This window comes from Prionailurus viverrinus, chromosome B3 (genome assembly GCF_022837055.1).
Source record: "Prionailurus viverrinus isolate Anna chromosome B3, UM_Priviv_1.0, whole genome shotgun sequence".
Classification (NCBI taxonomy): Eukaryota; Metazoa; Chordata; class Mammalia; order Carnivora; family Felidae; genus Prionailurus; species Prionailurus viverrinus.
Genome location: NC_062566.1, coordinates 114,224,650 through 114,249,307, shown reverse-complemented (window position 1 = coordinate 114,249,307; position 24,658 = coordinate 114,224,650). Strand labels below are relative to the sequence as shown.

General features: G+C 37.0%; 1 protein-coding gene across 11 annotated transcripts in view; it reads left to right on the top strand.

Annotated features, from left to right (window-relative positions):
- NUMB (NUMB endocytic adaptor protein) overlaps window positions 1-24,658 on the top strand; it is a 201,720-nt gene that overhangs the window by 159,691 nt on the left and 17,371 nt on the right. For 8 of the 11 annotated variants that reach the window (XM_047862209.1, XM_047862206.1, XM_047862203.1 and 5 more), the window contains 3 exons: window positions 2,435-2,467; window positions 20,324-20,398; window positions 22,717-22,857. In XM_047862209.1, coding sequence (XP_047718165.1) covers window positions 2,435-2,467; window positions 20,324-20,398; window positions 22,717-22,857 — 249 coding nt within the window. The remainder of the gene's footprint in view (window positions 1-2,434; window positions 2,468-20,323; window positions 20,399-22,716; window positions 22,858-24,658) is intronic. The other 3 variants (XM_047862205.1, XM_047862204.1, XM_047862212.1) reach the window with 1 other exon arrangement.

Sequence of the window (24,658 nt, the reverse complement as noted above, 5' to 3'; positions counted from 1 at the left end):
ATCTATAATCTGCTGTGTCAGATGGTTATATTGTACCAAAAGCTATGTCTCCTTCTTAGATTTTCAAATAAATGGAAGTAAATGTAAAAGAAAATTAAAGAAGAAATATGTAACTAGTTTGAATGCCAGAGTTTTAAAATTTAAAGAATTATATAACTCAAATATATCAGTTAAGTAGCAAAACAAACATCGTAAACTTATTACTTGGATGATAGTTGAACTAAAAATGTGACATTCTAGAGCTTCTTAAATTTATAAATAATTTAGGAAGCTGGATAATTTGCAAGTATGGTTTCTATTTTTCCTCAATGTAGTCTCTTATAATTTAGGATTACTTTAATATCAACTAGAAGTTATGTGCATAGTTAATATTCTCAAAAAGATACTGTAACTAAACAAAATTGAATTTTCAAAATGCTTTTCAAGAGCAGAAATATGTTTAAATTCTTTTTACTTTGTATGATAAAGTTAGTTAAAGGTATTTTTCTACTCATTTATTTTGTGACATGAGTGCACAAATTAGCTGCATTGGGACTTAGATTGTATAGGATAAATAATAGAAACAACTATTGCCCATTTTCAGTGCCTTTAATGACATAGGCAGTTGCAGGATGAGTAGTAATGTCATTTATCAGTCTACTTTGTAAAAAGTGTATAGGGCCTTTGGTTATCTTGCTTGACACTAGTTCAATACACTCTTCCTTTTAAAGGTCTTTTCTTCCCGTTGTCTCTGAATGTCTCTCCTTCTCTGTCTGGGTTTTAGACTAGTTTCATTATACTGACAGTTTCTAATATGTTGTTTTTTTATTCACTATTTGATATATTTGCTTTAATATATGTTCTTGTTTTAGCAGGTAAAAGAATCATAACTTGTTTTAAAAAAAACACTAATATTCTCTGATAGCTATCTTTTAATGCATTTGCACGTCAACTTTTTTTGTTAACATCTGAAGTCTTTTATGAAGAGGGCAAACTACATGTTTAACAAGAGCTTTCCTGGGAGCTAAATTAAATATTAACAGATCTCCTTCCCTCTCCTCCCTAGCCCTCAAGAATGGTGAATCTTTTAACTTGGGCTGCATCTTTAAAAGCTGATGGTTACTCACAGTCTAACAAAACTAGGGTCACCAAACTTGGCAGTAGAAATAAACTTACTCGTATTACAATAACTACCTCAATTACTTCATTGTTTTTCCAGCTTAAGTTCAAAACATTTTTTGGAAATATTTGATGCTGTTTGTGATTTTCAAAACTTAGGTAGAAAACAAACTATTCAGTGTTTGAGAGTAGTGAATGAGTTTATAAATTGTTTGAGAGAGCAAAATTTCAGTACATTTGTCTTTTTCTAGATACTTATCCAACATTAAACGCTGATTTTAAAAACGAAAAGCTTAAAGTATAGTTCAACCAGAGTTAGGAAATGTAAAGTTGAGACAGCTTGGGTTAGAACCCATCTACTTTGCATTCAAGTTCTGATTTTAAATGGTAGCCAGGTTTCAAAGTTGTACATGCTTAAAGATTGGTGCTGGGACCATAGTTAGCTCTCTCTTATCTACATAGTTTCAGAGCTGTATACTTAGAACTGTCAATGCAAGTTTCTTTATTCTAAAACAGTAGCATTTTAAAAGAAAACAAAACCCTATTTTTAAAATTTCTTTTGTGGTTCTTGTTTGGTTCTCAGATATATTTGTTTTTTCAGCTGCAATGAAAACATTAGCTTTGTGTTCTTTATAGCTGATTTATTCTCTTTTTGGAATAGAACATATCTATTATTTCCCCCATGATTGTTGTGGAATTGATCAGCCCAGATATAACATACAAATTGATCCTAATGCATAAGTAAGGATTCTCTAAGTAACCTCTTGAACTCAGTAAGAAAAAGTTTGACAAGGATTTTTGCTACATACTCATAATTTAATTTTATGTGTTGCATTTTTTATGTGGTTATTCAAATGTGGACTGTTTTTTTAATTCATGACTTGCACATAGTTGACCACTGATGTTTACATTGAAAAAAATGTATATGAAAATTGAAAAATGTATTTACTACTCACTATTAGGAAATTTAAAATGCAAATCTTGCCAAACCAATATGTGTTCATCTTTTTCTCTGCTGCCAAATTTGGATAATCTCTGTTTCAAAAGTAAATACAGAATACTAAACTAACTAGTTGCTCTGCATGGATACACAGGTTCTGATTTCTTCTCACTCCTTTCATGGATTCTTAGGCCATATAGTATGTTTCCCTGCATTTTCATGCACCCTTCCTTTTTCCCTGTCACTCCTGGTATGGATAACTCTTTAAAACTCTCACTCCCTCCCCTTCTCCTACTTTGCCCTTTACCCAACTTCTGTATGTGCTTATTGGTGTGAAACCCTGGGACATTTAGCCCATACAATAATAGCGCTCGACTTGTCCCCCTGTTCCTCCAGGAAAGGAAGTTCTTCAAAGGCTTCTTTGGAAAAGTAAGTTTGATGCCACATTCGTGCTTGCTTTATAAGGAGTTACACCCCTAGTATAGCACTGACATTGGTTTTTTCATAATACAGGAATTGATTTGACTATAGAGGGAAATTAATAAATTGGAAACTTGCTATCTATGATGTTAACTGTGTGTCTGTTGATACTAAAATCCAATAATTAAAGCAGATAAGTTAAAAGAGGATTATTTCCTCAAAGCTAGGTATTAAATTTAATTTGATCTTACAAAGCTGTTCATACTAGCATATTAGCTGGGTTTTTGGCAAGTGGGTTTTACTTAGTGCTCAATGTTGAGGGAGAAATGGGAAGAAACACTAAGTTCAAGTGGAAATTGAATGTACACATTTTACATTCAGTGCTAATACTTTTTTTTTTCAGTCTAAATCAAATTTCAGGTAAAGTGAGTGAAAGTACATAAACCTATATTTGGAGATTCTGTGATTTTTTTTTTTTTTTAAACCTGGGCTGCAAATCTAAGAAAAATTATCTTAATTAGCAGTCTACCAAATATCTATCATTATGTGTGATATTCTTTCTGTACATGCTTTTCAAGTAATGATTATTTAATGTTCAGAGTTTCTTAAAATTAAGAATATATATACAAATAGCTAAATACATTTCTAACATTTTTGTGTCAAAGCTTATCATTGTTTAGTTTTGAGTAAGTGCTACAAAATAATTCAGACTGAGACAGCATAAGAAAACACTACTGTCATTGGATAACTGACTATAAATTATAAAAAGTTAATGTGAATATAAAAATCCCATCACAATTTTTTTTTTACAAGGTGGTTTTGTTACCTTGGAAATTTGTTTTAAAGAACAAATAGTTTCCATTTCTTAAGTAAATATTTTAGTTGTAACTTGTTTTTACATGTTCATGTAGGTCACCTTTATACTATAAATTTGTCTATAAACAAATTTGAAGAGCTTGAATGGCTTGATTCAGTTTACTGCTGTGAATCTGAAATAGAAAGTCATATAATTTACCCACATATGTCACAATAAAATTTCTTAGTAGACATCTTGAGTTTGAGTTAAATTAACAAGTCTATATCTAGAAAGAATTAATCCTATAGATATCTGCATCATTACAGTTAACCCTGAACAATGCCAGGGATCAGGGCCTTCATCCCTCTCTGCAGTGGAAAATCCCTGTATGGTATTTGACTCTCCATGAACTTAACTACAGTAGCCTATTGTTGACCTTACCGATAACATAAACAGTCCATCAACATATATATTTTTTTTTAATGTTTATTTTTGTGAGAGAGAGACAGAGCACAAGTGGGGGAGGGGCAGAGAGAGAAGCAGACAGAAGATCTGAACATGCTCTGCACTGAGAGCAGAGAGCCCTAAGTGGAGCTCAAACTCAGGAGCCATGAGATCATGACCTGAGCCAAAGTCGGATGCTTAACCAACTGCGCCACCCAGGCGCCCCATCAACACATATTTTGTATGTTATATGTATTATATACTGTATTCTTATGATAAAGTAAGCAAGAGGAAGGAAAATGTTAATTAAGAAAATCTTGTGGTACCTGGGTAGTTCAGTGGATTAAGCGACTGACTTCAGCTTAGGTCATGACCTCACGGTTCATGAGTTCTAGCCCCACATTGGGCTGTCTGCTCTTGGTGTGGAGCCCGCTTTGCCCACTTCGGATCCTCTGTCTCCCTCTCTCTGACCTTCCTCCACTTGTGCGTGCTTACTCTTTCTCTCTCTCTCTCTCTCTCTCTCTCTCTCAAAAGTAAACATTAAAAAAATTTTTTTTAATCTTAAAAAATACATTTACAGTACTGTATCAAATCTGTACATAAGTGGATTTACACAGTTCAGTATTCAAGGGTTAACTATATAAATAGGCATTATAATTGTTAAGGAAGTTTTTGTGGATATTTATTCTTTTCCAAATAGAATTTCTCAAAGCGATTTTACATCACCATAATTATTATACAATTTAAACTAGCTTCCAAGTGATCAGTTTTTTGTTTTTTTTTTTTTTTTTTAATTTTTTTTTTCAACGTTTATTTATTTTTGGGACAGAGAGAGACAGAGCATGAACGGGGGAGGGACAGAGAGAGAGGGAGACACAGAATCGGAAACAGGCTCCAGGCTCTGAGCCATCAGCCCAGAGCCTGACGCGGGGCTCGAACTCCCGGACTGCGAGATCGTGACCTGGCTGAAGTCGGACGCTTAACCGACTGCGCCACCCAGGCGCCCCAAGTGATCAGTTTTTAATATGTCTACTTTAGTAAAACAACCTTGGGGCACCTAGGTGGCTCAGTTGGTTAAGCATCTTGATTTTGGCTCGGGTCATGAGCTCATGGTTTGTGGTTTGAGCCCTGCTTGGGTTTCTCTCTTTCTCAAATAAATAAAAAAAATAATAATAACCTTGTATAGACCTTGCATAGAAGGCTAGGTTATAGAAAATATTGATTTGGTTTATAGAAAAAACTTGTTAAAAGGTTATACAACATGCTGTTAGGGAACAAAGGTAGCTTTCAACTCAAAATCATCCCAAAGTGGCAATATTCATTGCTATATAGAATGGAGTCAGGGTGCACTTACAGTGTAGCTGAACTGGGTCACACTGTTGCATTTTGCCACATGATTATATGGTATGAGAAAGAAAATTAAGAATCATCTCAATCCTTAAAATAACCCTGAAATTATTATTCTCCCTATTTTACAGTGAGGAAACTAAAGTTTATAGAGGTAGGTGTCCTGCCCAAATTCACAGATCTGATAAGTGGTAGAAGCTAGAATTTTGGACCCAGATAATTTGACTCCAAAGCCCACATTCTTAGTCACTATGCTATACAGTCACTCTGTTTTCTTATTATTTACAACCAAAGTTTTAAAGATTGAAGCTTGGGGTGCCTGGTTGGCTCAGTTGCTGAGTGTGTGGCTCTTAATCTCAGGGTTGTGGGTTAAAGCCCCGCATTGGGTATATAGATTACTGAAAAATAAAATCTTTAAAATAAAATAAAAAGATTTAACCTTAAAAGGTGCTAATAAATAGCTTCCTATCAACTTATTTCACTTTATATTTTTTTGTTTATGTATTTATTTTGAGAGAGCGTGTAAGCAGATGAGGGGCATAAGGAGAAGGAGAGAGAGAACCCAATCAGCCTCTGCACTGTCAGTGCAGAACCTGATGTGGGGCTAGAACCCACAAATGAGATCATGATCTGAGCCAAAATCAAGAGTCAGACTCTTACCTGACTGAGCCACCCAGCCACCCCTCAACTCACTTTTTTTATTAAGGCTTTAAAGAGTTTTTTTCAGTGGTTCAAACCAACATTTTATTTATTTGGAGATGTTTATTTATTTTTAATTTGTTTTAATATTTATTTTGAGAGAGAGAGCAGAGCGTGAGTGGGGAAGAGGCAGAGAGAGTCCTAAGCAGGCTCTGCACTGGCAGCACAGAGTCCAGCTCGGGTCTTGATCTCACAAATCATGAGATCATGACCTGAGCTGAAACCAAGAGTTGGACGCTTAACTGACTGAGCCACACAGGAGCCCCTTATTTGGAGATATTTAAATCATACTAGTGAGTTTTACTCTCACAGAATTTCCTTAAAAGACGCTCAGCAGATGGGCAGTAGGTGTTGTACAGAAGTATGGAATCACTAAATTGTACATCTGAGGCTAATATTATACTATATGTTAACTAACTGGAATTTAAATAAAAACTTTTTTAAAAAGGAAAAAAAGATACTAAACAATCTCCTACTAGCATCTGTGAACCATTGTGACTGTCAGAATTCTTTTGTTATTGAAGGGAGAATTCTTTTTATGGCAGGACAATTTTATTCTAATGTATAATTTTTTATGTTATAGTAAGTCATTTAAAAAATTATAAAAACCAACGGGGAAGAAGTATTACCCATAATCTCAGCAGAAATGTGCTTTTAAATGAAAAACTTTAATTTGGAGCCTTTTAAATCTTTCAAATTGCCATTACTCAACCCACTTGCACACTAATCTACAAGAAATTGCCTGGCGGAAGAGACTTGGTTTGTCAAGTTTGCCAGGTCAATTGTGACTTAATGAAAGCTGAAAATGAAGAATCTCATCGAACGGTATATGATAGGTAGGTTTTTTGTTTTGGGGGGTTATTTTTGTTTTTGTTTTTTATTGCTTATTTACCTTTGAGAGAGATAGAGAGACACAGTATGAGCAAGGGAAGGGCAGAAAGAGAGGGAGACACAGAATTGTATGCAGGCTCCAGGCTCTGAGCTGTCAGCACAGAGCCCGACGCAGGGCCTGAACCCACAAAGTGTGAGATCATGACCTTAGCTGAAGTCGGACGCCTAACCGACTGAGCCACCCAGGCATCCTGGTAGGTTTTGGGGTTTTTTTTTTTGTTTTTTGTTTTTTTAATTAAAGTATAGTTCACATATATACATGTTAGTTTCAGGTGTATAGTGATTTTATAGTTAATTACATTTTGAAACACTATGATAAAGGTAGTTATCTTCTGTAACCATACAATGCTACTACAATATTATTAACTATTGAGTTTTTAATCCAGTACAGTTTCTCATAAATTTTGACACTTTCTTAGCCTTCATGTCATGTATGGTTTAGTGGTCGAAGATAAAGAAAACAACAGTTAGGAAGAGGGTTGTCCACCAAGCACATTTGCATAAAAGTAGGTAGATGAAAGGATTATTAGCCCTGAATCAGGATTTATAGATCATCGCCAGGAGGATTGCTTCCTCTTTTTCCTAAGTTGTTTCCTGAACCTGACCAATGGGTCACTTCCCTATTCCTGCATCACCAGTTAATGGAAGCAGTGTCTCCACAAGCTTTTGCAATAGGGAACAGATAAACCTGAGTCTGTTACTGTATTATTAGCTCATTGTACGCTTATATGCCTCTTGGGTCTTTTTGTTTTGTTTTTTTGAGAAAGAACACAGGCACGTGTGGGAGAGGGGCAGAGAGGTAGACAGAGGGTCTGAAGCAGGCTCTGTGCGGACAGCAGAGAGTCCAATGTGGGACTTGAGGTCATTACCTGAGCCGAAGTCAGACACTTAACCGACTGAACCACCAAGGCGCCCCAAGCTTACACACGTCTTTAGAAAGAAGGAAAAAAACCCCGAGAACCATTTTCCAAACTAGCTACATTAAATTGCTCACCATTGTTAGGAGAGCCAAGAATGTACTCAACTTTTTAGGATGTACTGCATACAGCTTCATTAGTGTATTTGGCCGTACCAAATAAATACTTGATTAACCCAAGTGATTACATGGCACTTAACATTTGATTGAAAAGGATTTTATAATTTTAATATATTTGAGGAACCCTCTGAGCTAGGTAAACTATATTCCCATTTTATGAGGAACTGATTGAATACAGAGATATGAAATGTTCTTAGGCTATTGTATTAGAAAAATTCCAGTCAGTCTACCTCCTGTGAGTCTCTCTTCTATGAATTTCCTTTACTACTCACATAAAATATTCATTTCTGGTCCCCAAATATGTAGAGATTTTTTTTTCTCCCACACCAACCAATTTTTTGCAACCTCAGCTGGTTATTCCACACTTTAGCTCAGTTCTAACACTGTCTACCTGGAGATAGTGTCTGATCCCACACCTTAAGGGCTCAGTCCCACAAGACTTCCCCTACCCTACTTCCAATGCCAGTCACAAGTAGTAAGTCCCAACGTTACCTACAACTTCTGTCCAGTTTGGCTAAAAACTGGAGGTTCCCACAATTCCCTCCTCTGGTTTAATTTGCTAGAACAGCTCATAGAATTTAGGGATATACTTAATTATGTTTACTAGTTTATTAAAAGATACGATAAAAGAAACAGAAGAAGAGCTACACAGTATGAGGTCTGGGAGGGTTCCGGGAGCTTCTGTCCCTGTGGAGATGGAGTGTGTCACTCTCCTAGTACGATGTGTTTGCCAACCTGGACGCTGTCTGAACCTTGTACTATTGGGGTTTTATGGAGGCTTCCTCACATAGGCGTGATCAATTATTAATGATTTCTAACCCCTTTCCTTCTCTGGAGGATGGATCTGAGGTGAGGCTGAACAAGCTTCTCATCATGGCTTGTTCTTTCTGCTGATCAGCCCTTATCTAGGAGCCTACCCAAAGCTGCCTCATCGAACAAAAGATGCTCCTTATCAGTGTCCTTATCTCTTAGGAATTTACAAGGGTTTTAGGAGTTCTGTGTCAGGGATGGAGTCACAGACCAAATATCAGAACAAGAGATGCTCACAGTGCTCTTATCACTTGGGAAATTAGGAAGTTACAAGGGTTGCAGAAGCTTTGTGCCCAGAACCAGGAGCAGAGACCAGTATATATTTTCCATTATCTCAAAGTGATTTGCTTATATTCATATAGAGCTTTATAGTTTGTGATATGCTTTGACCTAATTTCTCATTTACTGTTCACAACCACTCAGTGAATTAGGATAGTTCATGAAACTACATTTTACAACCAAGCTCAAAGAAGTCACCCAGTTAGTAGTAAAGAGCAGTGCCTACCCTGAAACCAAGGTTTTCTGAAACTTGGTGCAGAGTTTTTCACCTACTCCATATTGATGTTCTCTCAGAAGTACGCTAGATAGCACAAGGGCCTGAATGTTTCCCACAAACATGCATTGTATGCCTTGCACAGTTTATAAATTTGAATTAGTTGCCAAAATGTCAAACATGAGAGTTTTCACATGAAACTTAGAATATCTTAAGAATTGGAAGATCTCGGGGCGCCTGGGTGGCGCAGTCGGTTAAGCGTCCGACTTCAGCCAGGTCACGATCTCGCGGTCCGTGAGTTCGAGCCCCGTGTCAGGCTCTGGGCTGACGGCTCGGAGCCTGGAGCCTGTTTCTGATTCTGTGTCTCCCTCTCTCTCTGCCCCTCCCCCGTTCATGCTCTGTCTCTCTCTGTCCCAAAAATAAAAATAAACGTTGAAAAAAAAAATTAAAAAAAAAAAAAAAAGAATTGGAAGATCTCGTAAAACAATGCTTTCTATGTGGCAGCAATGGCTTGAGTTGAGTAGCCAGTGTACCCTTTGGTTGCCTATTTGCCATAATCCCTGCAACTCCCTAATGTCCTTGCATTCAGCCTGCTTCACTCATTTGTTTTCTGCTTTTAACCCTGTAGATATTTGAGTTTATGAACTCCTCCCCATAGATATTTGAGTTTATGAACTCCTCCTTGGGCTATTATGTCACTTTGAATTCGGAGAGGGGAGGGCACTTCTAACCGTGTAAAAATCACCAAAAATACTATATCTGTTCTTAGCAGATCCTGTTAATGTCCTGCCAAATATATTTTTTCATGTTCTTTTGCTTTTTCAGTTGTTAAATGGCATAATTAGAAATGGTTGTCTTTTAGAGAATGCATGGTTGAAGAGTAATATGTGTTTATATTACTTTCAGTCCTAATTGTTGAGAGAAAACATTTTGTGGTATTTATGACTACTCTTCAAGTCAGTGTACTCAACATCTACATTCTGTTTTAGATTTCCCAGATTTTCTTCTCTGTAACAAGTCATACTTACTGCTTACCTTCATTCTGGATCCTTTTCTTTAAGAGAGAGGGAATATCTGCTGCCTCTTTCCTTGTTTTCCTGTTTTTTAAATTCCCATGCCCTTATGTAAATTTTACCTTCTTTTGTATTTTATTAGATGCACCTTTTATGATTTGGGTTTTTTTTTTCCCCTTTTGAAGTCCATTGTAACAAATTTCTGAAGGAAAAAAAAAGACAATCTCAAGAGTTATCAGAAGATTTCCAATTATCCTTGGTTTCATTAATTCCTATAACATGATCAACTAATGTGTCAAACACTGACCTCTTCTAGATTACAAACAAATTCATCAACTTTTGGAGTCATCTTTTTTAATTTGTATTCATGAAAAAACAGTGGTTCTTGAGCTCAAATCACACTGTGTAAAACATATTAGGGAGTATGCTAGGCTATCTAGATATAAAGATGAGCAAGACAATCTTTTTTTTTTTTTTTTTTTTTTTAGCTCTTACTTTCTCATTTTTAGGTAACTATTTGACACTTCTTTTTTCCTTAAGCCTCCAGAATTTCTTACTCTGCTCTCTTTCAGCTGATGACCTTGCTTCTTACGTCACTGAAAAAATGGAATCAATCAGAAGAAAATTCTAGCATGCGCTGGCACCGCATCTACTCACCTACCTACATCCATGCTCATATGCTGTGTTTTCCCTCCTATTCAGGAGATGAACTGTATGAGCTCCTAGCCGAGACCATCTCCTCCACTAGATTCTTGTTATTCCAGTTCTTTATTACTCCAGCAATGCTCCCCACACTCTTTTCCATATCAGTTTTTCTTTCTTATAGTGGATCAAAACAAATCATCTTTATTTAAAAAATGCTTCTTCTTGGTGCCTTCAGTTTCTGCTCTCCCTTCCTCTGTTAAACCTATTTAATCAGTCTTTTTACCTTCACCACTCCACCAAAGCTGTTCTTGTCAAGTTTTTTTCTGTATCATTATTCTAAAGGTCCTACCTACCCCCTTACCTGACCTATCAGCAGATCTCTCATAGTCCATTCCTCCCCTGCTATAAAACACAGTTCATCTGGAGTTCAGGGATCCTGCTCTTGGTTTTCCCTCATATTGCTGCCTACTTCCCAGTCTGTGGACTCTTCTCTACCTACACCTCTCCCTGGATGATCTAATCCAGTGTCATGGATTTAAATACCATCTCTGTGCCAATGACTGAAATTTCTATCTTGACATTGCCTCTTGACTTCACAGTGGTATTTCCATCATAGAAGCAATATAGCATAGGGGCTAGGGCACAGACTCTGAAGAGTCAGGTTCTTGCATTTAATCTTGGCTCAGCCACTTACTAGCTTTGTGACCTTGGGAAAGGTTCTTAACTATTCTGTATCTCAGTTTCCCCTCTCTAAAAAAAAATAATAATAATACCAACCTCATGTGATTATTGTGAAAATTAAATAAGTAAATATTAGCAAAGTGCACAAAACAGCCTGCGATAGTGGGCAACTGTTAGGTATCATCATCATCATCATCATCATCATCATCATCATCATCAAACACTTTATATGAGGCATTTCATACTCCCGTGTCACAGACCTAATTCCTAATCTTTTCCTCCCAAACTACTTTCCCCTAATCTTCCCCATCTCACTATACAACAACTCTGTACCTGTGCTCTGGCTAAAAATCCTGGATCTAATCTTTACTCCTCTCTTTCTGTTGTACCCTATATCTATTCCATCAACAGTTTCTGTCTCATTACCTCTGCACTGCTGCCCTGATCCAAGCCATCTTCTCCTCTCACCTGAGTCATTGCAGTAGTGTTCTACTTCTGCTTTCATTGTGGTTCCCCTTACCATCTGTTCGCAAGATATCAGCCTGAGTGATCTTTTTAAGACAGAGGGCTCATTGTGTTGTTCCACTGCCCCAGATCCTCCAGTAGCTTTTTGCCCTACTCAGAATAAAAGCCAGAGTCTTTTAGGCCTTCTAGGCCATGGTACATGAATTCCCACTGTCCCTTCTCCTATCTTCTACTCTCCCTCAGTTCCATCCACCCTAGCTTCTTGGATATTCCTTGAACCCACTAGCTATGCTTCCGCTTCAGGACCTTTGCACTTGCTGTAACCTCTATTCTGGAATACACATCATCCAGATATATGCATGGCTCACTTCATCTCTTTCCATTCCTTCTTCAAAAGCCCCATTCTCAGTGAGGCATTCACTGAGAACCTCATTTTAAATTCCAAATACCACCTTCCTCTATATACACATACTTTGTGTTCTTCCTCTTTGCTTTATTTTTCTCTGATAGGGCTTATCACCATTTGCATACCATATAGTTTATTTATTTGTCTTTTCTTCGCTAAAACATAAGCTCTCTTAAGACTGAAATCTTCACTTAGTTTGTTCACTGCTGAATCTTTAATGCCTAAAATAGTATGTGATCCATAGGACCTGCTCCAAAATATTTGAATTAGTGAATGAATAAATGAATGAATGACAAATGCACTGCTTTCAAGTTCAACCTGTAGTGGAAGGAATCAGGTAAAGAAATGGTTCCCAATTATGTGACAGAAACAGGTATTACTAGAGCAGAGAGGAAGATTGAATGTGAGAGTGTGATGAAGGCTTCTAGGAGGAGGTGACACCTAAGGCTGAGATGTAAAATAATGACTTCCAGTTAAACTAAGAAGAGAAAGGCATTTCCGACAGAAGGAACAGCATTCACAGGACCACTGGGATGAGAGAGAAACATGCTCTCCTACTCACTCATTCATTCAAGCTAGGGATATGCAGAAGGAAACAGATCCCCCACGCTTTGGGTATGGTTGACCAAGCATCGGGGAATTGTTCATTGTGAGAAGGGGCATGATGAATTTGGTTTTAGACAGGTTGAATTTGAGATACCTGTGGAATCTTCACAGTATTAGAATAATCCCTAGGTTCCCCCCTTCTGACAATTAAAAGTGACTTAGCAAACTGGAAGAGCTGAACTGCCTCTCTTTCTTTGCTGTTTGTTTCAACCTTCATGCTGTTTGCTACCTTTAAAGGCTCCTCTCACTTATAATGCAGGAAATATAGTGTAACTTAATGTCCCAGATTAAAGGGTTACTGTAGTAACCCTTAGTGAAACAGCCATTAGAGATAATGCCAGCCTCAAATACTGGTGAAAGTTGTGTTTCTTTCCCTTTGCCATTTTGTCCTTTAGGGAATATTCACTGTATCTTGGAATTATAAGACAAAATTTGTTCCTTATACAGTTCTGTTCATAAATTCAAATATCATTTTAAGGTCTTTCTCAGATTTAAAAAAAAAATGAAGCCCATTTTTCTGTGAAACAAAAGCTTCTTACTCATTTATTACAAGGCATACCATGTTATAGTTGCCTGTTAGCATGTCATTACTCTGTAATGACTGGGTTATCTCTGTGTGTAGGTGTGACAGAAAGACTGACCAGTGATTCTTTACATGTTGGGTACACTCGAAGATCATTTTGGTTTGTAGAGAAAGAACGTTGCACAATAGAGTGGCAAATTACTATTGCTCAGAAAGAGTGACTTGCTCTGCCTTTCCTGCCCAAAGCGGTCTGTTTGCTGCAGTTGCTTCTTAACATTTCATTCATGCCAAATTATGCTTCCTGTGTGTCTTTACAGCATTTATTTGCTTTGGCTTAAACATTAGAACAGCTGTTTAACCTTTTTGTTCTAATCTACTATCATACATCTAGCAGATTTGTCTTGCCTGCAAATATCACTTCTATTTATGTTGATTAATTGCACGTTCTTATCTCATTGGTGATCTTGGGAATCAGAACTTTGGACTTGGGCAGCACTGAGATCTGAGTTGCATTTTGAAACAATAGATAGCATATAAGCACATTTGTAAAAGAAAGAAGGAAAGGAGAAGGGAAAGATAGGGAAGGAAAAAGGAAAGAAAAGAAAGAAAGAAAAGGGAAGGGAAGGGAGAAGGGAAAGAAAGGGAAGAAAAAGAATAAGGATAATTCAGAGATATAATTCCAAATGAGTGTAATATTTCAATATTGTCTTTCCAAAAAGATTTAATTAGTGGTTACTTTTCAGGGATTATGATGATTTACATCAGAGGTTGGCAAACTATGGCCCACTGTTTTTATAAATAAAGCTTTACGGGAACAAAGCTATGCCCATTTGTTTACATATTGTCTGTGGCTGCTTTTCCACTAGAGTAGCAGAGTTAATTAGTTGTGACATAGACTCTATAACCTGCAAAGCTTTAAATATTTGACATCTTGTCCCTCACAGAAAGTTTGCCAATCTCTGATTCAAACAGTTTAAAAACGTATTTCTCCAACTGGAAGTCTGAAGTACTTCCCTAGATAATACCAATATGTAAAATTAAAGAGCAACCATAAGGATATGCCTACCAAGACTATCACCAATATGTGATCATCATCCTTTTTCTTTCTTTAAGTGATATCTACTTTTTAAAAACAAGCAAACAATCTTTGGAGATAGGTAGGTAGATAACAGTTCTTTGTTGTAATTAGTTATTTCAATTGCCTTTTATTGTGAGTAGCTTTTATATTTAGGGGAAAGTGATCTTTTAGTATACTTAGCTAAAGTTACTATTTCTGTGTCAGTTTTGCAATCCTTTTGTTTCTTCGCTTATATTTTCATTTGAACATTACCTGTGCATTTCTCTTACTTGCAGTACAAGTTTCTTAATTCAATAATTTGTAATAGATCCGCTAACTGCTATCATTTTCTCTTAATATCAGAGTCTGTTTAATTTCTGTATTGGCTTATGTCTACCTATTTTAAAATTCTAAGTTGGACTTATAGAGAGTTGCATGGTTTCTAGCTCAGTTATACTTGACATTTGTCATGTTTCACTCATAGGTTAGTGTGATCTTCTCAGATTTTACCAGTTTAAATATGAAGTTACTTAAGTTCCGTCCATGTTATTAAACGCATCTTCTCTCCTTGAAGAATAAGCAATTTTCTTTTTGTTGTAAAACCATGTTTTTCATAAGTGACTAATCAATGTGAACTACCTATAACTTTGAAATTATTTAAAAAATAGTTTTGGAACAATGGTAATGAAGTATTATGTAGTCTTTTTTTAAGGGGTGTTTGCATCACTAAGATGTACCTAAATTCTGTATTTCATACTTGCTCTGGGTTATCTTTGTATTTCAGTCTTTCGGTTAGCTAACTTTGACCTTCCCTCCTAGGATATTGGCTTGAATAGACATTTTTAGGGCACATAAAAGCAAAAACTTTGATCTTCTATGACTTTCATCATTTTCAGAAAAGTGCTTGGCGATCTTAGTTTATATTATCAGAATGGAAGACTATAAAATGCACAAATACTACAGGAGCATTGCTACCATAGAATATGTATGATGAAGTCTGGACTTAAATTCAACTACAGGTGTCTTTGAGTGTTAATATCTCAACATCTGATTGAAGTAACTATATGTATCCAAGAATCGGCACCCAAATGTGGGAACAAATACAAGAAGAACTCATACTATGTTTTCTTCCCCTATTTAGAAGATCAAAGGCCATGGAATATGATAAATACAGTGCCTCAGTGATATATTAGTACAATACCATAAAATTTATTATATAGGCATACCTCAAAAAGCAGAGATGTTTTCATAACAGTGTAATTGGGCCAAGAAAGTGTTATATTTTGCTACATATGGTAAGGAGACTAAATGAGGAACAATCCCATTCTAAAATGACCTTTGAGGGGCACCTGGCTGGCTCAGTCAGAGGAACATGCAACTCTTGTTCTCGGGATCATGAGTCTGAGCCCCACGTTAGGTGTAGAGATTACTTAAATAATGACCTTTGATTTTTTTTCTGCTTTCAGTCTCCCAACCTGGAAGTAGTCCTATCTGTTGACTCAGATGCTGAACACTGCAGACTACAGTTGAACAATCAGTGGACTGATAAAGCTGCAAATTTAAATTTCTTACACAGGATTTTCACTGTCATTTGTCAGTCTTCTGTGTTACTGATCAACTTTCCCTTATTCCCTTTAGTAGATATTTAGCAACTTTATTCCTTCAGCAAATATTTCTTTTTTTTTTTTTTCCTAATGTTTATTTTTGAGAGAGACAGAGTGTGAGCGGGAGTGGGGCAGAGAGAGGGGGAGACATAGAATCCAAAGCAGGCTCCAGGCTCTGAGCTGCCAGTACAGAGCCAATGTGGGGCTCAAACCAACAAACCGTGAGATCACGACCTAAGCCAAAGTTGGGACACTTAACCAGCTGAGCCACCCAGGCACTCCCAGCAGATATTTCTTAAACTCCTGTACTGTGTCAGGCATTGTTCTAAGCTCTGAGGTTACAACAGTAAATAATAAAGATGGAAAAAATCCCTGCCCTCATGGAGCAAATCCATGGTGCAAAAGCTTAGGGTGACTGTCCGAGCCCCACTCAGACCTCTTCTGTAAAGGCACCTGCTACTATGTGGATACTGGGTCCCAGCACCTATTTTTTATCTTTTTTGTCAACTTTTAAATTGTGTTTTATTGAAGTATAGTGGACACACAATGTTACATTAGTTTCAGGTGTACAACATAGAGGTGCAACAAGTCTATACATTATGCTATGCTCACCACAAGTGTAGCTTCCATCTGTCACTACAATGCTATTACAGTACCATTGACTATATTTGTCATTATGACTGATTCATTCCATAACTGGAAGCCTGTATATCCCACTCCCATTGACCTATTTAGTCCATTCCTCCCCCCCTCCCCTCTCTCATCAGTGTGTTCTCTGTACTTATGGATCTGTTTCTGCTGGGGGGTTTTGTTTGTTTTTTAGATTCTACCTACAAGTGAAATCATATGATATTTGTCTTTCTCTATCTGACTTATTTCACTTAGCATAATACCCTCTAGGTCCATCCATGTTGTCACAAATGATAGGATCTCGTTCTTTTTTATATTCCATTGTGTGTGTGCTTTACCCTTCTTTATCCATTCATCTATCGATGGATGCTGGGGTTGCTTCCATATCTTGGCTGATGTAAATAATGCTGCAATAAATACATGGGTGCATATATCTTTACAAATTAGTGTTTTCATTTTCTTTGGGTAAATACCCAGTAGTGGAATTACTGGATCATATGGTATTTCTATTTAATTTTTTCAATGGCTGTATCAGTTTACATTCCCGCAACAGTACATGAGGGTTTCCTTTTCTCCACATCCTCGCCAGCACTTGTTATTTTTTTGTCTTTTTTATTCTAGCCATTCTGACAGGTCTGAAGTGGTATCTCATTGTAGTTTTGATTTGTATTTCCTTGCTACTATAGTGATGTTGAACATCTGTGTATGCATCTGTTGGCTATCTGTATGTCTTCTTTGGAAAAGTGCCCATTCAGGTCCTCTGCTCATTTTTAATCAGATTATTTAGGGTTTTTTGGTGTTGAGTATTTTGAATATTAACCCCTTATTGGATATATAATTTGTAAATATCTTCTCCCATTCAGTAGGTTGCCTTTTCATTTTGTGCACCTCCTTTGCTGTACAAAAGCTTAGGAAAGGTTTTTTGAAGAGAGTATTTAATATTTACAGATTCTTCTTGCCTTTCATTTACTTCTCAACCCAACCTAGTCTGACTTCCACTTCTGTATTAGTCAAGACCTCCAGAAAAACAGAACCACCATCTGTTTTCTCTTTCTGTGTGCATGTATACACACATATATGTATATGTATATATTTAGATATCTATATCTATACATATAGAGAGAGGGAGGGGCTTAAGAATTGGGGCAGGCAAGTCTGAAATGTATAGGGCCAGCCAGCAGGCTGGACTCTCAGGCAGAATTTCTGTATTAGAGACTTGAGGCAAAATCTCTTCTCAGGGAAGCCTGTTTTTAACCCTTAAGGTATTCAACTGATTAGATGAGTCCTACCCGTATTATCAAGGGTAATCTCCTTTATCCAAAGTCAGTTGCTTGTAAATATTAATCACATCTACAAAATATCTTCAAAGCAACATCTAGACTACTGTTTGACCAAAAAACTGTGTGATCATAGCATAGCCAATTTGACACACAAAATTAACCATTACAACTCTATCACTCTACCACATCTTCTTCATTGCTAAATCCAGTGGACACTTTTCACATCTTTTCTTGCTTAATCACTTTGCAACACTTGACATTTTGGACCGCCTGTTTCTTGAAACCCTTCTCACTTAGTTTCAATAACCCTAGTCTCTCCATTCTTCTGTCCCTTTGGCTATTCTTTTTCTGATGCTTCAGAGACTCATTTTTCTCCCAGTTATTTAATTATTGATATTCTCTCCAGGTATTGGCCCTCTTTTTACTCCCATGATTGATATTTCCCAAACTAAAATTCCATCTTAGAATTCTCTACTGAGATTCAGACCTAAATATCCAATAACCTGTTGTTTATCTCTACCTGGATATTGCATAGGCATCCCAAACTTTGCTTGTCTAAAACTGAAATCCTGTTCTTCCCCTCTCAAACTTGTTTTTGCATCTCTTCTTTTCTCTTAGTTTGTGGTACCGTCTTTACCTAATTACCCAAGTCAGGAACCTGAGAGGGATCTTCCTATTTCTCTCTTATATTTTCCATTTAAAACTTTCTCATCTGTATCCCAATCTCAATGAAAAGAGCTTAACCCTCATTTTCTGCCATCTGGAATCATGTTGTAGTCTTTCAGCCTCCTTTTCAGTCTCTTTCCAACCCTCTATACTGCTGCCACAGTGATATTTTTTAAATGCATTTAAAAATTCAGTCAGTAGCTCCTAATTGCCTATGTAATTAAGATAGAATTCTTAAGTAAGTGTACAAGGCTCTCCATGGCTAGGCCTTTCCTATGCTTTATCTTCCACTGCTCCTCGCTTACCCATCCCACTTTCAAGCTTTTAAAGAGCACAGACTTGCCCATGTTGTTTGCTTCCATATCCTGTGCTGCTGTTTCTTTTGCCTGCCATGTCCACAACCTCTGTCACTTCCCTGACTTCTTACCCCTACCTTGTGCATCTAGAGAAATTATTTCAGAACCTAGTTTGATCTTCTTCTTTGAATAACCTTCCTTGATTCCATAAATAGATTTGACCATGTCTCCTTGCTGACATCATTATACATTTTTCAGCTCTACTATAACACTTCCTACTATATTATTTATCTTTTGTTTAATCATCACCTTTCAGTGGGCTGTAAACTTTTAAGTGTTTCTGCTGCCTGGCATGTGCTAGGCTCTTATCAGATGCGTGGTGATAGTGGAGATGATGAGCCCAGAGTAAAGCACACAGTTCATTTAAATAAGGCCATGCCTTCCATATGGAGGAGCTCTGGGCTTGGGCACATACAGAGGAGAATGGTAGACATTTCTTTATCCTCTTCTGTCCCTTCTAGAGGCTGCTGCAACTTTTTACTACCAGTTTCCTTTTAATTTATACTTTTTAATGATGTTCTAACACCTATTCTCAGCGTTTATTTTGCGTTCGTTTTATTTTGCTTGTATCCTTGGAGCATTTGAAAAGACAGGAAGCTGTTAAATTACTATTACAAAGTCCCAATGTCTCATTTTCATTCCATCACAAGAGAAATCCTACATCAGCTTGTTCTCACATGATTCTTGTGTGCCAAAAGAAGTCTTTTCTCAGCCAGTAAAAAGAATTCATGTAATAATAATAGTATTTTTTTAAATTTTTTAAATCCTCCTATGTCCCCAAAATGTCTCCATGCATTTAATGTCAAATTAAAAACTAAACCAGTTCTGTGTTAATCCTGAGAGAAGAAATAATGGTCTTTAAAGATTAGTATAGAAATAATGAAGACTTCTTGGGTATTTAACATGAAAATTTCAGATGACCAAGGGTTCTGCTGTACACATTGGAGTCAGAGGATAGGTCAGCATCTCAATTTAGACCTATGTATATTGCTTTTTACTGTAAATACGTTTGTAGAAGATACTTGTGGTGTAACTCCTTATGTATTAATATTTACCTGACTCTTGGTTTTCTTGGTTGATTTTTTAAAGGGGTGAAGAATCTACTTATGAATTCTTTGCCCTTTATGGAATGTGATATCATGGTTTTGAGTCCACCTGTCCCTTCCCCCTTACTTAATTTTATCTTATTGTTTTGCCTTGTGTTTCTACAATAATGGCTTTGGCTTGTTTTTTTCCTGAATGTTTCTGCAGTTTGGTTTGAGTATCTGGCTTTGGGCACCCCTCCTGAACTCGGACTCCATCTGTACTTGTGACTTTTGGAAGGCAGAAGTCAGTGTTTTCTATTGAAGATGACTTTTTTTTTTAAACATTATATATCTGTGTGTCTCCCCCCTTCCTTTTTGGTTTCTCTTAAAAGACTGGAAAGAAAGCAGTTAAGGCAGTCCTGTGGGTATCAGCAGATGGACTCAGAGTTGTGGATGAAAAAACTAAGGTAAACATTTTATATGCTTTAATGTGTTACTGCTCATGTTTTTTGAATTTTATCCCTAATGATCAGATATAATGCCATTAAGCTGCTGCACTCACTCTATCCTTCCACTTTGTCCAAAGTACAGTCTTCTGAGATACTGGTGTTCAGGAAACGAAATTAGTTACTCATTTACCTTATAAAAAACACAATTCTCTCAGTATTTTGCTCTACATGACAGCATGTTTATGTAGTAAGCATTTGAACTTAATGTTAAGATTTCGTTCTTACACATTTTAAGAAAATGTTTAGCCCCACAGATTTGGTGTAAAAGATGATGGACCTTTTACCAAATTAAAAAAAAAAAAAAAAAAAAGACCACACCTGAAGTTTCTTCTTGTTCCTTAATAAAGGGAACTATATTCTTAGAAAGTGATATTTGAAATGATTAACCTGCCATTTAACCAAACACCCAATTTAAGTGAAACCTTAAGGACTAGTAAATGGCTTATTTGGTTAACATTTACTTAGAATCTACATAATATCTCAAATCATAAGTGGCATTTATCATTTGAAAGAAAATGATCCTACATGCATAAAGAATAAAGACATAGAGAGGGGCAGGTGGGTGATGCGCATTGCAGAGGGCAGTTGTTGGGATGAGCTCTGGGTGTTGTATGGAAACCACTTTGATGATAAATTATATTAAGAAAAGAGAGAGACATAAACTCTGACCTTAGAGACCATAAAAGTGTTATATAAGCACATTTAATCATTAATTAAAATTTCCTAAGAGACCTAAAGCCTGGAGAAATTTTAACATGAAGGCAATTTTTCTAAAAAAAAACACGTATTATTGAAGGGTTGGGGGGGGAGTCTGCAGGTAAAGAGCAATTTTGATGGGTAACTTGTCTGATACATTTTAAGTGACTTAATACAGCTGCATGAGTTCTTTTGACCTTCCATCTAAGGCTTTTTTTTTTTTAATTTCAAGAGAAGTGGTACCCTTTTTTTAATGTATGTTTATTTTTGAGAGACAGAGTATAAGCGAGGGAGGGGCAGAGAGAGGGAGACACAGAATTGCAAGCAGGCTCCAGGCTCTGAGCTGTCAGCACAGAGCCCAGCTCGGGGCTCAGACTCACGAACTGCGAGATGATGACCCGAGCCGAAGTTGGACACGCAACTGACTGCGCCACCCAGGCGCCCCTCTACACATCTTTTAAAGCTTTAAAAGCTTAAATGTACTGCCCTCTTAAAATTTGTTTTGTAGTCCTCTGCCCTGCTCTTATATGCTTGCCATAAAAGGAATATGTGAGCCAAAGTAGGACACTTAACCGACTGGGCCACCCAGGCGTCCCAAGAAGTGGTACTCTTAAATGTACATTATTATTGAAAACAATGATCATTTAAACTTATTGTTAAGAACTTATGTATTTTTTTTAATGTTTTGGATGAAATGTGTTATACATGGAGGCTATGTTTTTAATTGTTTTATACCAGTTAGAAAGTGATTTTGCCCCCTGCTGGCTACTTGTAGCACTGGTATTAAATTGGTTCTTTTTCCACCTTTAGTGATAATAGTAATTGGTGGCTTTTCACCCTTGGACTCATCAGGAATGGAAAAGAAATTTTGCAGTGCATATAGTCTATAAAGGGCTCATATTTAGAATATATAAAGAACTCCTACATATCAATAAGAAAAATGACAGACAATCCAAAAGAAGAATCATTTTGCTAAAGAGGAAATTCATAGTAAGCACGTTATGCAAAATAAAATCATAATGAGCCATTATGGTGATGCTTTATAAAAACTATTTTGTTTGATTTTATGTTTTAGCTCTTACAGCCCCACCTCAGCATCTAGGGATTCTAGACTGGGAATATCACATAGAAGAATCTCAGAGCCTCAAGATTTTAAAAAACATTCTGTGTAATGTTTATACTGTGTGTATACAGTGCCATTCAGCAAGTATATAAAAAAGTCATAGTTAAAATTAAATGATCACTAAGTTAATATAAGTTATATGGGAATCAAATGAGATATAGTGATTTACATATATTATCAAATTGAGCATGGACTATACCATGAGAAAACTAAAAGCAGCAAGCATATGTTTTAGAACAGAAGATGAAGTGAGAGAGGCATCTGGGCAGAGTGCCTCTTGGGATTTCTCCTAAGTCAAATTCTTAGTATTCAGGCTGCTGGCCTCAGATCTAGCTATTTCATAGTCTCAATTCATTTGTTGTGGAGACTCTATTGTGAAGTGAACATCCTGTGTTTATTCTGAGAAGCTTGAATAACTTGATAAGTCCTCTGTTCCTCTGTGCTTCCCTTTTTCTAGGACCTCATAGTTGACCAGACAATAGAAAAAGTTTCTTTCTGTGCTCCGGATAGGAACTTTGATAGAGCCTTCTCTTACATATGTCGTGACGGCACCACTCGGCGCTGGATCTGTCATTGCTTCATGGCTGTCAAGGACACAGTGAGTCCCAACAGTGTGGATTTCATCATGACTAGCCTCAGTTGGCCAAGCAATTTCCACTGCATTTTTTTTTTCAAATGTTTTATTTATTTATTTTGAGAGCGAGAGACCGAGCGTGTGCACAAGCATGAGTGCGGGGAGGGGCGGAGAGAGAGGGAGACAGAGATCCCAAGATGCAGGGCTCGAACCCATGAGCAGTGAGATCATGACCTGAGCTGAAGTCAGACACTTAACCAACTGAGCCACCCCGGTGCCCCTCCACTACATTTCTAACATGTACCTGCTGTTACAGCACTTGGAAGTGTCAAACTAGCCTGCTTTTACTCCTTTTATTCAAGTAGTTCACACTCTTGGTGTGACCCTGAGCCCACAGAGCTCCATAATTAGCTGAGATCCAAGGTCATTAAAGGAAAGTAAAAGTGCTCTGGTGATGGTTGCTGCTAAACTTTACTTGAAACTTTTCATTATTAGAACTGTGTTCAAGATTCTTACATGTATTTATTTGCTAATACATCTGGGTGTAGATACTGACATTGAAAGGCGCTTATAAATTTATTTGCAAAGAAATTCTACTATAAATGAAAGAGCTGAGTTGGAGTATATTTTCAATTAATTAAGAAATAAAAATACTGGGGCACCTAGCTGGCTCAGTCAGTGGAGCGTGTGATTCTTGATCTCGGGGCCATGAATTCAGACCCCACATTGGGGGGTAGAGATTAATTTAAAGAAAAAAAAAAACTAAATTATGGTACATTGAATTTCTGGCATGCCAGAAATTGTTGCATAGTAGAAATTTTTGGTTTTGTTTAAAAATGGAGAATAATTAACCTATTATCCTTCATGTAAATTACCCAAAATTCTGACTTGAAAGACAAGTCTCTTAGATGATGATGATCTTAACTACAGTAGAGCATTGAATGTGTAATTGTAATTACTGAGTTTTATATATTTTTTTACTTGAGAGAGAAAGAGCAGGCTCCACACTCAGCACTGAGTCTGATGCAAGGCTCAATCCCATGACCCTGGAATCATGACCTGAGCCAATATCAAGAGTCAGATGCTCAACTGACTGAGCCACCTAGACACCCCTGTAATTACTGAGTTTAAAAAAATTTTTTTAATGTTTATTTATTTTTGAGAGAGAGAGAGAGTGAGAGACCAAGTACAAGCAGGGGAGGGCAGAGAGAGAGGGAGACACAGAATCCCAAGCAGGCTCTGGGCTCTGAGCTGTCCACACAGAGCCCGACGCAAGGCAGAACCCATAAACCACAAGATCATGACCTGAGCCAAAGTCAGACGCTTAACCGACTGAGCCACCTACCCATCCCATTTTACTGAGTTTTTTGTAAGGCCAGACAGAATAAGGCAGTATAGTCATTCCTGAAGGCTACAACTCAATAAAATCTTGCCAGTGTTTAATCTAAAAGGGTAGTGGTGGCTGTACTCTAAAATTCACCAAAATGTTTTTTCAAAGCTGTTGGAGACAGTGCTATAAACTGTTCAGAGTCCAGGCTCTGACTCAGATCTGGGTTTCAGGCCTTGTTCTGGTACTTACAACTATGGGATTTAGGGAAAGTTACTTGACATTCTTTAAGTCTTAGTTTCCACTTCTATAAAATGAAGATAACAATTGTGAAGATTAAAGTAGATAATTGATATAAAGCACTCTTAGTATAGAGTCTGACACATGCTAACTGCTCTGAAAACCGTGGCTAATATTGTCAAAGCTGTACCTCCTTGGTTTGACACAGTGTGTTAATGAGTTGAAGTAAATAAACTACACTTTCTTCCTTTGTCTCTC